We start from the raw sequence: 13,530 nt of genomic DNA on the forward strand, positions 1-13,530 counted from the left end.
TGGTATCAGGATATCCTGAAACCAACTTCCTGCAGAAACCAAGGAACATTGTATTTCACGGGCACTTTCATTTTCAGAACACTTTCAGTGCCAAAGAGTGTCCAGGCAGATTACACCCATAAAACAACCTTCAAGACTCTCATGACTTCACAGACCACTGCTGAACAGAACTGAGCATACTCAAGCAAGCTCCAAGCTGTCCACAGACATTCCTGGGGGCTCTTAGTACTTAAAAAGCAAGGGTTTCACACCCATCCCGACAATGCCTAGAACCAAAACCCAGGGCCCCAGCCCCATCCTGGAGTCTGTAGCTATGCAGCATGCTTCCTGGGCACTTAGACCTGGAATTCCTAGGTGGACTTTTCCATGTGCTTATGGGAGGACAGATATCATCTTGTAGTGTTGGGAGCCCTGCATTTGTCCCCCACTGTACCGGAGGCTGGTGCAGCATAGGCAGTCTTGACTTACATCCTTTGTTGCATGGGGATCCTCTGTCTGGACACTCAAGTAGAGTCTAGGGCTGGCACAGAACTGGTCTGTATGATACCAGGAAGACCAAAAAGCTTGGGTCTTTTGGTCACAGGCTTTGAGTCTGGGAACTAAAATTAGCTTAGATCCATTTTTTATGTGTTTGTTGCCAATTACTGCAGGTCTAGAGAGGTAAGTTAGGATCTCTAGCCTGGAAGGGGCCACATGTGGTCCTGCTTGTATCCATACCCCAACCCCAGAGGACTCAGAGCTGTCCTCATTTGCTGGAGAGAAGCAAGGTGGAAGTCAAAACCTCTCATTGCTTCCCCTACCAGCAGGTGCTCACTCAGAGTAATGAATAAATGAATGATGTCTGAGGAAAGTGAGCAACTTCGCCCTCCTAAGGGAGACCTCACTGCATCAACGAGGCATAAGTAAGTGCTTCCCCATCCTGAGATTCAGTTTTTCACTTGTGCAAAGAGCCCAGGCAGGTGCTTCAAGTGCCAGCATGAGTGACACTCCTCCCTGCCAGCTGAGGTGGTCCCTTCATGAGCCTGTGGCCCCCGGAGAAAGAGTTCAGGCCCAAGAGAAGGACAGCTTTATTGAACCAGCAGTTTTCCTGGCATCTGGGGTGCAGGAAAGGTGAGAAGGCTGGGTCATATCCCAGGGCTTCTGGGATCGAGAAGGGTGCTAGAAAATTGGACCATTCCTCTCCTTGGTCAGGATGGGGTATTTATTTCTGCAACTTGAGGAAGCCTGGAGAAGGAGAGAAAAACTCTCCTTCTCAGAAAGCTTCCCTGGTACCAAAGCACTGAACACATTTCTCCCGTGACCTTTGAGCCCTGACCCCCAGGAGTGTTCAAAGCTGACTTGCAACAACTTGCCTGAATCGTGGGGCAGAGTTTCTCAAACACACCTGCAGTGGCTGCAGAGCCCACTTGCATTGGAGAGGCTGCTCTGTCCAGCCAAATCTGACCCAGCTTAAGGGGTCTCAGGCACAGAACATCTGGCTTCCAGAAAAGCCACAGCAGTGGGCTTGAGTGTTTCTAGAATGCAAAGACACCCAATCCACATTGGCTATATTCTCAGAGCCAACCCAGCTCCATTCACTAACTGTCTGACTATGGATCCCTCCTTTCATCATACTGACTATGGTACCATGATGACCAAAAAGGACTAAGACATGAGATGACCTTGTGGAACCCAGAAGTTTTCAATCATTTTTTATTTCCCTTCCTTTACAACATGGCTTAGTTTGTAAGAGGTAAAAAACCCAAGAGCTCAGAGTGACCAGAGGGGACTGGGCTACAGAGTGTCACAATGAGCCCAGGAGAAGAACTCTGCTGGGGAGAGGACCCTAGAAGGAGGAAAGTACACAGAGAGAAGAACTCGGAACACAGAGGTTGGAGAGATGGAAGAAAAGCTCCTCCCAGCCCAGCATGGACCACAAAACAGCAGGCCACAGACTGGTCCGGCCATGTTTGGCCCAAAGACTTGAAGACAACATTTTAAAGATGGAAATTATTGCATATTGATTGGTTGTGTCCTCCCCCAAAAAATTCCTTCTCATTCCCTGCTCTCTCTGCCCTAAGTTTAACCCTCAACCCCCTACCCACCTCTGCTTTCACCACTGTAGATGTCCTCTAGGGCCTCAACTTCACTTTCCAGAGACACCCCATGGTTTGCCAGAGAGGAGAATGTATGTGGATCACCTCCTACTTACTCATGGGGCCAGAGTGGGGCGAGTGAAAGGAATTGCTACTCTCAGCTGAGTGGGCCCTTACTGAAGCAGATGGACAGATGGATGTGGGGTTGCTCCTTTTTCAAGACTAGACCCTTGAATAATGCCCAAATCCTACAGGTAATATCCTTCTGGTCAACCAACTCCACCTCTGTTCAGGTTGTGTATCACTTATCTGAAATGCCTGAAACCAGAAATATTTCAGATTTGGGATTTTTTTTCAGACTTCAGAATATTTGCATAGATGTAATAAAATATAATGGGACAGAACCCAAGTCTAAATACAAATTCACTTAGGGGTATGGTACATGACCAAATACATATAGCCTGAATGAAATAAATGTTCCACAATATTTTTAGTGCATCTACTTTTCTTTTTGATGGTACTGGGGTTTGAACTCAGAGGCTTGGGCTTGCTAGGCACTTGAGCCACACCACCAGTTGGCTCATCCATATTTTGCCTGCCATCTGTCACATGAGGTCAGGTGTGGAATTTCCCACTTAGGGGCATCATGTTTGCATACATAAAGTCTCAGATTTTGGAGCATTTTTAATTTTTAGATTGAGATGCTTAACTTGTGGTGCCCAGGCAGCCTACTGTGTCCTGAGAATATGTCTGGAGGCTGCCCAGTAAGGGACGCCCAGGCCACAGGAGCACCTGGACTCTGGAGCTGAAGGAAGCTCTAGGAAGAACATAGAACACTGGCCAACTGAGCAAAGGGATTCACCCACCTACCTGGACCGCTTAGAAATGGCTCCAGTCTCAGAGCTGTACCTCCCACAGTGCAAAGTCTAGACCAGGTCTGGCATCTAGGGTCTTGCAGGGCCCCTTTCACCTTGTCACTGGGCACTCTCTGCAGGCACTCCTACAAGCCTGGTTCTCCTCCCCACACATGGTACACTTTGCATTTGCTGTTCCCTACACCTAGAATGTCCTCCTCTCCTTCCCATGCAAGGAGCCTCCTTAATGTGTGTGCGTGTGTGTATTTCTGACCCACCGGCTATAAAAAGGGACATTTTGAGGCCAAAGGGACCCCAGACCCTAGCACAAGACAGGCAGAAGACACCCTGGGTGGTCTCTCCCACTGCCCATCTTCAGGGAAAAGCCTAGAGTCCAACCCTGCACTGCCACCTCTCAGACCCCAGTGACAGACAAACCTCTAAGACAGCACTCACACTCACTCCCTCAGACCCATACTGTACTGTACCCAGCTCTGTTCTTGGCCAGAACAGCTGCCCAGCCTTTTCACTGGATAAGCAAGTTTGTGACCAGGAATTGAGGGACACTCAATGGGCCCACTGAATGGGCCCCTGCATCCAGGAAAGATGCTCCAGCAATCCCCTCGAGTGACAACCTCAAGGATGCTCCTCTCTCTGGCCCTGACCAAACATCCATAGTGATTTTCATTGTTCATATAACAAAGCCACTGAGAAGAGAGCAAATCTTGGACAGCCACAAATCCTAACTGTTCAGAACCAGCATCAGGAGTCCCTGGGGAAGGCAAGGGAGTGAGCTGCACATATGGAGAGGTCCTCAGGAGCTGGGATGACCTCCCTCCCAGGCCTCCCCATGAGCTTCAGGCCAGCACCTTAACTGTGACTGTGGAGAGGCAGAAACTGTGAATACAAAGCAGTCACTTTTGAAACAACCAGCTCTAGGTCAAGCCTCTGTGGGTGGCATGACATTCACCTACATTCTCAGGCCGTGTAGAAATCAAAAAGACAACAAGTACAGAAATGGATGGTGACTGTGACCCCGGCCATGACAGACAGGAGAAGAAAGAAACTGAAGCAGGCCAGGGTCAAGGATGGGCTGAACAGAGACAGGAGGCCAGTCAGTCAGTCTCCACCCTCCCCATGAGCTGGACCACTGGCAAATAAAACTCACCTTTCAGGGAGGCCACATGTGACAAGGCCTGGGCATATGTAGCTGTGTTCAGGAGCGTCCCCGGTAAGCAGGAGGGGAAGAAAGGACCTGCAGGACCCACTGTTCGCCCCAGGCTGGCAAAGAGAGAACATTGCATTGAGTTCCCACCTGTCTCTCCAGAGCTGCCTAAGACTCCACGCCCAGGGTCCAGCTGGCCTTACCTCTGCTGGGCCTCCAGTGCCTCCTTCTTGCTCCGGGCCTGGTCCCCAGGGGGTGGGGAGTTGATGTTCCTCACGGGTGGTGGTGTCACCTCTGCCATGGGCTCCTTGGCTCCAGGCTCCTGATCCGAGGCACCTCTCTCTGTTTTCCTCCACTTAGCTCTTCGGTTCTGGAACCACACCTGAGTCCCGATGGGAAACACACACCACCAAGAGAGGCAGAAAATCAGACACAAGAAGAGTGCCAGGACCCCATGCGGGTACCCACAGCTGGCCAGGAGCCCCTGTCTACACTGTGCTCTGAACCAGAGCTTCAGACTCACAGACATCTAGGATCAACTCACATCTATGATGGGCATCTGTCATAAATTTAAGAATAGAAGGAATCCAAATTCATTGCCCATAGGAAGGGTGAGTGTTGTCTTGTGAAGTTCTCAACACTGAATTACATGTGGTACATTTATTTGATGTGAAATGCTTTCCTACAAGGGATCATCATCAACGCAGCTGATAAAACACTGCTCCAGGGCTTCTCATCAAAAACGCTGTCTTCCACAGGCTCACACCTGTGCTCTGAATCATCTGTGTACCTGCCACAGTCATCTGTGCTCATGACCTGCAGCCCAAGGTATCCATAAGTAACCCTGACTCTGGAGTCATCTGTGACTTAGAATTCTTACTTCAGTGAACCTGGTTTAGAATCCACTGCAACCCTAGGAGGTAAGAAGTCCTGCTCTCCCCATTTCACAGATGAGGATGTTAAACACAGACAGGTTAATTAACTTGCCCAAGATCATCCAGTGGTAAATGGCAGATGCACAATTTGAAGCTCCGTGATTTGGTTCAGGACCCTGATCCACACTGTTTAGGGATGGGAGAGACAAAGCTCTCTGTTAGAGAGACCAAAGCACATGCAAAACATTGAGCATGACACCTTGCATGTAGCGGTCACTCAGTGAACACTAGCTAGAGTCCCCATCTCCATCATCCTCAGCTCAGGATGATGCTTGTGATTGACCTTGACCTAAGCACCCCTTTATAGAGGCCAGTATCAGAGTATTTAAGTCTTGGAAATCAAAACCACTTTTGCAGAAAGATGGCCCGTGGAAGCCAGGCAGTCCTGGCTCGAGGTGTTCCCAGAGGTCAGCAAAAGCCCGCTGCTCTTTACTCGATCCAGCAAAACCTCTCCTCTCCTGGGAGATAATTTCTGGCTAGGCCTCCCTCTGGCTCCCCAGGGGCATCATCCCTGCCTCCCCTGGCCCCAAGCACATTGGCCAGGGAGAGAGTCTGGGTCCTTGAGTCTAAGCCCTCTGCCAGCCCACCCTATCTCTTAATTTTCACTTTCCTTTAACTGGGTTTCTTTCTTTCGTTTTTAATCGAGTTGGCTTTTAATTGCACATATCAGCAAGCATTGAATAATGATTTTATCTATATTCTAAATTTAGGGCAGTTAAATGCAAAGCAAAATGCAGACACTTTCTTGCGTCTTAATTGAATGAAGGTCACAGCTATAACAACATTTAATTGAGCTATTTTTCATTATCATATTTTAATGACTTTGCACTGACAGTTCGCCTGCTTCTGAGGAAAGAGCATGATGGAGTCGTTTATTTCCCTATTTAGTTATTGTTTGACAACATCAGCTTCGATTAAGACCCTGCTTTATAGAACATTAATCATATTTGAATGAGCAAGGGGTAGAAATGTAAACACATCTCCCTTCCTGCCACCAAAGCCCATGTGCCCACACAGAAGCGAGCTAAACAAACCCTTCGCAGCCATTGTCTGCTTGCATAATAGCTAACAACAGCCTGGACAACAATTCTCCGCTTTAATTGTCACCACCCCTATCTTACCCTTGCACCTTTCAGGGAGAAGTTATGATCTTCCACTTCTGAATGCTCAATAATTGTGTCATTTATCTCAATTTGCAGTTCAGTCTTTAGGCAGCTATTGGCAAGCTGGCATTGAAAAAAGAAACGATAGCCGGTATCCGGGCCAAAGAAGATTTTCATTTCCAAATAATAATCAGTTTAATTTGTCCGCATATGACCAATGATTCATGTTCAGATTTAATAATCAGGATCACATAATCTGATTATAGGGGAAATAATTTGTTTACAACCCCCAATTTACTGCTCAGAATTCCATTATCTCTCTTCAGCCATTGGTTTTTAAGAGATACTAACATGACCCAGGGGAACCGAAAGCAAACTATTATATTTCCTACAATTAGATCTTTGCATAGTCTTAACCCCAAGCCCCTACATAAAAAAGAACAGAAACAGCATGGAGGAGACCCTATAAATAAAATGAATATATAATTGTGCTCAAAGAATAGCTCGCCCAGAGAGGCAGCACTGTGAATCGGTTACTCTCCCACCCGGGCACATCTGCTGGGCTCGGCAGTTTGTGCACTTAAACATAATCACTGTGCAGCTTTGAGAAAGAAATCCTGCTTAGAAACAGTCCTGCCAGCCGTGCCCATCTCTGCTCAGCCCTTTTGCTGCTGCGGCTTAAAGATTTTTAAATTGCACGTGTTCTTCGGATCCACTTTGCTGAAAGAGTCCGTGTGCAGGGGAAAAGATGGACATGAGGCAATTTCTGGAAAGCAGATTCTGTCCTGCTTCCCGTCTGAAAAGGCGGTTCTCTGCAATTGACCGGCCTCACCCCGGAGCGGTCAGATCTGCTTTGAGAATAGCATCTCAGCTCTTTTTTTTTTTTTTCCAAAGCAAGGAAATGGATGTGCATTGATGTAATTTAGTACCTTAGAGACGCGGACAAATTAGTGTAGAACATTATCACTAGTTAATTATGAATGACCGATTAATCAACCTAATCTAATATTCCACATTATGTTGACGTTATTAAAGCGCATCATGAAAATGACAGATAGTCTTCATTTGCGTTCTTTGGCCAAATGTGCACTCTGCAGTCATGATGTCAAAAAAAAAAGTTTGCCAGTTTTAATATTAGAGAGTTAAATAATTAAAAAGAAGGTTTACCTGCACTCTGGCTTCTGTGAGGTTTATTTTCATGGCTAGCTCTTCTCTGGTGAAGACATCTGGGTAGTGTGTTTGGGCAAAGACTGCCTCCAGAGCTTCCAGCTAGCGAGAGGAAAAAGATTCAGTAGTGAGAGGCTGCGTGAGATGAGGAAGCAGATGCCTATCTCAAGTCTGCTACCAGTGGTGAGGAGGTAGTGAGGGAGTGTCCCAGATCAAATCCAGGGAGGAGACAGAGAACGATTCTTCCAGAAGACTCTGCAATCCCAGATAACTTAGTCAAGATTTACTAACAACCTCAGTCCTCCCCCGGGAAATGGAAATAAGCAGAGAGGTGTGAATATTTCTATGCGTTTGCATTTAAATATTATCGTGGGAATCAAAATTATAAGGGTGGCCTTAAGAACAGTTAGCGTGACTCTCATAGCTTCTTCCACAGGGCCTAAAGAAGTAAATCAACCTGTAGACCCTCACTGGGCCTGCCCCACAGAAACCTCCTACTGCTGTGGGTGTCACCCTCCCAACTGCCCCAGCTTACTCAGGAGGAGGACAGAGGCTGATCTCAGGGGAAAACCCAGATTCAGGAAATGTCGTGGCAACATTCCAATGGTCAACCTTCCACTCATGGGTGACAGTACTGTCTATGAGTTAGTCAACTTCGTGAGTCCCAGTTTTTCCCATCTATCTGTTGGGGATACGAATGCTGACCTGCCTTCCTCAAATGATAATGCTAACATGGAAATGTGCTTCAAATCCTCAGCCTAAGCCAAGTGAGAGAGATCATTATTGCCTCCTCACTGAAATTACAAGGTCAAAACCATCTGTCCTCCCCCAAACAGATTCCTTGATACATAAATTGCTCAAGAGAACAGGAAGGTCCACTTAACACACGCAGTCAACCTTATTTTAAAAGACCAGGAAGAGTTGCTCAACTCTGCCTTTGGGGGAGCTGGAAAGCAGCTAATTCTCAGGCAGAGACTCATCCTTACCTGCTGAAGAGTGAAGGTGGTTCGGTTCCGGCGTTGCTTTCTACGCAGAAACCCATCATCGAAATCCCCTGTAGCATGGTTGCCAAAGGGTGCAGTGCCTACTGGGAGCAAACTGGATCAGCCTGAGCAGAAAGCCCCTGGTCCTCAGAACCCAGACACACGCAGCCGCCCACCTCACACGCACACTCACCAGACTCAGAGCCTGAGTCCAAAAGTGGGTTGGTTTTTTTTCTGCTTCTCTTTTCAAAACCCCTCTTTTCCACTCTCTCCTACTCTTTTTCTCCAAAAAAAAAAAAAAAAAAAACTTTGCCATTAGGCCCAACTGTTCGTATTGCATAGGGGAACAGAGACCTTAATCCCCAAGATGGTCTAGTACATCCTTGTGAAATTCTGGATTCTGAGCCAAGAGGGGTCAGTGGCTTGAGGCCATCTGCCCGCTAGCAGCTGCACCTCTGTCCTCTACGCCTTCATCTCACCTTCACTAGAAGGCTGCATGTTTCCTTTCCTCACCTGTTAGTTTACCTCCCCTGTTGCTATAACAACCAAGGATTAAAGGCTGGGGATGAGGGAGGCAAGGAAGGGGAAAGAAAAAACAAGTTTTTCACTATGCTTTTCACCTACAAGTGCAAAACTCGAGGAAGGAAGAGGTTTATAAATGAATATTAATTACCATTGGTCACAGCTCATCAGCACCATAGTGAATCTGTTATATAGATGTCAATTAACAAAAAGCCTGCACAGATAGCAATTGTCTTGAATGCCAAGCAGGCTTGGAAAGGGCCACTCGCAAAGGGCACCCACTCTCTAGCCAGGCCCTAGGAAGTACCAACTACTCCTGCTTCCCTAGAAAAGAAACACATCGTCCTCCCCAGCAGCCTTCTATGCTCATGATAAAGCCAGAACAGAGTCTGGCCCCAAACGTGCATTCAGATCATTTTCCAAATGTGCACTATTTACTTGATAGTCCACAATGGCTTCTTAGGAAAACAAATGAGCAAGTTTCCATTAACCAGCAAACACTTCACCTGCCATGGAATCTGTTTTCAGAATTGCTGCATGTTCATGTGATCGTGGCTCTCAACCCACAGCACCCAGACAACACCCCTTGGACCTCACTCCTAGGAAGCTAGTTCCTTCAGGCATTTTCAAATTCTATCTATTTGGGAGGGGCTATAGGAATTATTCTACCCCCTTGGCTTGGCTACAGCCTTCTCCTTCCATCTTCCCTTCCAAATTGCAACCTTCCTCAAAACCCTAGTTACAAATATTTCTTTCCAACTCCATAGGCACTTGAAAGGGATGGCCTCAAAGCAGTTTTATTTCCATTATTTTGCAATAAGCAAAATTATCTCCTTCTTGAAACACAATGCTTAAGACTGGTAAGGACGGAATACAATCGCTGAGGATCTCCAATCACCATCTTCCCAGTCCTCTTACACCTCATTGTCCCAAATTGTCTCACAATTGTATGTGCAACATCTTTATGAGATTCGTTGTACATTAAGTTGAATCTTAAAAAAAACTAACTTCTTCAAATTAATAAGAAAAAAAGATTGACAACCTAATAGAAAAGAAGAACAGATGAGATCATCCTTTTTTGCTTAAAAATAAAGAGAAGGCTGAAAGTCTTACAAAAATTTTAAGCCTCAAAACTACTTAAACAAAACACAACAGAACAATGAAATAATATTTTTACCATTTGGGCAAAAAGTAATAATTATGGGCATAACAATATCTAGTACAAATAAATTTTGCGTACATGTTCTTTTATCATTTGTAAGAATAAATATTGGTGCAGCCTTATCAGAAGGTAATTTTAAATAACCAGCAAAAATTTAAATGTGCATATAGATTTTTAATCTATGAATATAAAGTATACCAATAGTAAAAAGACAATGCTCCTGAAAACACCGTATTTGAAAAAGAAAACAAGATCCAAAGTACCCATCAGTAGACACTTTCTGCAAAACATACAATGGAATACTACACAACTGTCTAAAAGATTAAGTAGATTCACTCACACTGACATGGAAAAATCTCCAAGGTGTATTATGAAGTTAAAAAAAAGTACAGAATGATAATGTAACCACAGTGCAAATAAATCATAACAGAAAAATAATACATGAGAGAGAAAGCATGTTTTTCTTGAGAAATTCATAATGAAGCCCAAGCAACAGGTGCCTTTAGGAAAAGATGAAGAGAATTTCATTTGTCAGTGTAGACGTTTCTGTTCTATTTGAACTCAGGCAGATAGATCCATGCAGTACTTTTCAATTTAATATCAGCAAAACTATCTGAGAAGTGAGATTTTTTGAGCCATGTTTTGCTTTCTCCTGTCTCCCTCTCTAGATTGATTTTAAAAATTAAAATTAATTAAAGAACTGATTGGCTACAACAAGGTATCATATTCCAAAGGTCTGTTCTCAGCTAAGCTAGACTAAACTGAACTGAATTAAAACTCTCCTTCCTGGAAAACTGACACAGAAATGCATTCACAAAGGGTTAGAATGTTCTTAAAACTCCATCTCCTTTATTTCTGGTCATATCAATGGGAGTCAGTGTGAAGTAGGAGGTGCCCAGGGTGTCCATAGTAAAAGTGAGATAAACTGAGAGCAACAAGCAACTCTCAGAAAAAGCTGGAGCCAGGATTGTCCTTAAGTCACTTTTGCACTTCTGCACCTTGCAGACAGAGCTTTCCCCCTAGGTCACCAGGATGTCTGCCACTTGCTAAATGCCTTCCCCACTTTGACCAGAAGGCTGAGTTGTGGGCTGGCAATCAGTTCAGATCTCTGGGTTTAGAAGCACAGAGATGGTGCACCCATCATGCTGGGGGAGGATCTCCTCCAGTCCTGGGGTACAGTGTCAGGGGCATGTACCTCTCTGACTTCCAAAAGGCCTACTCTGCTTGCGACCTTGGGGATAAAAAGATGACATGCAGGCAAATGCCAGGTCTTCCTTTTTTAGGCAGGCTGATGGAGCCTGAATGTCTTCAGCATTGCTCCTCACCAGACTCCTTCAGAAAGTCCTGCTGGAATCCTAAAAGCTTTACAAGTTTGTTTAAAAACAAACTTCCTGAAATCCCAGCAGGCTGGCTACTGCTCAAAGGAACCTGGGTCAGGGTGGACAAGCACCTAGGCTGTCTCACCACCTTTTGCCCTGCCCCTACCTCCCTAGATTGCTTACCCTCCAAAATTGTCCCGGCAAGAATAAATCAAATAGGAGTAGGTTGCCAAAAGCCAGTCCTGGTGTTGCTCCCTGGGTTACAATAGTCCTAATATCTCGGGGGCTGCTTTTCTGAGAAAGTTGAAGCCCAGAAGGGTGAGGACACTAAGCTTCCCCAGAGAGCCCCCACCGGTGGCACCCAAAGGCAAAAGCTCTTTTCTCACCACCTCACAATTGGGAGCAGAGAGCCCCACACCAGGGATCCTGCAGGGAAATTTTCTTCTAAGGTCTGCAGACCTTCAAAGACCAGACACTGACCCTGGGGGCTGGGGGGGGGGGGAAGGTGGAGGTTGAGCTTGGCGTTTGGCTTCCAAAACCCAGTGAGTCACTCAGGGGAAGCCACGCCAGGGCTCTCCAGGCCTGCGGTGGGCAGGCTCCTCTGGCTCCAGAGACAGCTGGGCCACCAGGAACTGACATTAAGTTGCCCAAAATTGTGGGTAAGGCCCCTGACGCATCATCGCCAACGCCCAGAGTGAAGGCAGTTCAGCAATGGGTCCTTTCCGGCTCGTGATGGGGCCCAGGACGCAGAGGGCCAACTGGCTTTGGCTTTCCGGGATGTTTGCAAAACACCGTGAAAGATTGATGCGGCCCCCTGGGCGAAGGAGCCCCGATTAGAGGCGTGACACCAGCATCTGTGCTGGGAGGACCAGCGGGTCCCTGCGGCACGGATAGCCCCAGGCCGTCCGACGCAGACGGGGAGGGAGGTGGGAGGCAGGTGGCGACCGTGTGGAGGGATGGAGCATCATGTGGGGAGGGAGTTAAGGGTGTTCCTACTCACCGCCAGGCGGCTGCCCCCTCGTGGGGCGAGAACCCCATCACCCGCCAGCCTTGCTGCCGCCAGGGCTCTTTCTGGTCGGCTCCGGCCTCGCCAAGAAGCCCGGGACTCTGAGCTTACTCACCCTCTAGCTGGGGCGGACAGTGGAAATAAAACATCACCGACGGTGGGATCCTCTGGAAGGGTGGACTTGGGAGGGTGGTGGCGGCACGGACCGGCGCGCGTAGCTCCGGCCTGGCTAGAAAGCAAACAGCGATAGAGCATAAGTCTCCTGCCTGAGCTCCTGGCCTGCCCTGGGGCGCACGGCGAACTCCCCTCCGGACAGCCCCCTGCCAAAGCCCTCGGCCCACGGCAGGCACGGGAGGGAAGGTGGCACCACCTGCAGTTGGAAGCCTGGACCCCGAGGCGCAGCCCTTCGGGTGGGTCCGCCTCCTACACAGCAATGCCCTTGCCCTGGCCCCAGCATCAAACCGCACGGTCTGGTTCCCGGCTCTCAGGGGCCCCAGCAGCAACCCCTGCACCTGGCCACCGCAGCCGGGTCGGGTGAGCGCGCAAGACCATCTGCGCGCGCGGTAGCTCTGGCCAGGAAAGCAGTGGAGCCCCAAGGCCCGGCGCAGGGAGCCCGGGGAGTGGATAGCAAAGCCCGCGTACCTCCGCGGGCGGCGGGCTAGGAGGCCGAAACGTGACCGCCTCCGGTCCGCACGCGGGGCTCGGCTGGCGGCGGGCGGGGCTCGGCGCTGCTGGTGCCCGCAGGACCAGAGAAGTGACTCGGGAAGTGGCCAGATGTCTTGCTGTCTGTCTACAGCGCGCGCCGCCGCTCAGCACTCGCCTTTATAATCTCACGCATAATTGGCCTTAATCTGATTATTTCCAGCGCTGTCTACAGCGAGTAACTTGGATAGGTCTATTGGGCCTTACAAATGGCCCACGTGGTGTAAGAAAAAAAAAATCCGTCATTTCTCAGCAAACATCAGGAATGTTTTTCCTCTTTTCTTTTAAAAGAGGGTAGAAACAATCACCACCAACATCACCCCCCAGAAGAGGCTAGTTTCCAAACACTCGACCCAACCCCAACCGTGTCCCCTCAGACTCAAACCTTCTTTCTCCGGGAGAGACTGAATTTGAGCTCGCCCTTGTCAGAGGCCTGGCGACTCCCGGGCTGCGAATTGACAAAGCGCTGCTAATTGTCGCCGCCGGATGGGTTTTGGGGGGACTCTTTGCACACGGCCTCCCTTTCCAAGCGATCGT

The 13,530-nt window shown here is 48.0% G+C and overlaps 1 protein-coding gene across 1 annotated transcript in view; it reads right to left on the reverse strand.

The window, feature by feature from the left end:
- The window catches only part of Drgx (dorsal root ganglia homeobox), a 28,838-nt gene extending 16,398 nt beyond the window's left edge, over positions 1-12,440 (reverse strand). Inside the window, exons 1-5 of the mRNA XM_020160084.2 lie at positions 12,407-12,440; positions 8,286-8,383; positions 7,300-7,401; positions 4,298-4,476; positions 4,098-4,210 (exon numbers count right to left, since the gene is read on the reverse strand). Of these exons, the coding sequence (XP_020015673.1) occupies positions 4,098-4,210; positions 4,298-4,476; positions 7,300-7,401; positions 8,286-8,383; positions 12,407-12,440 (526 nt within the window). The remainder of the gene's footprint in view (positions 1-4,097; positions 4,211-4,297; positions 4,477-7,299; positions 7,402-8,285; positions 8,384-12,406) is intronic.
- Positions 12,441-13,530: the final 1,090 nt, after the last annotated feature.

Source organism: Castor canadensis, chromosome 7, assembly GCF_047511655.1.
Source record: "Castor canadensis chromosome 7, mCasCan1.hap1v2, whole genome shotgun sequence".
NCBI lineage: Eukaryota > Metazoa > Chordata > Mammalia > Rodentia > Castoridae > Castor > Castor canadensis.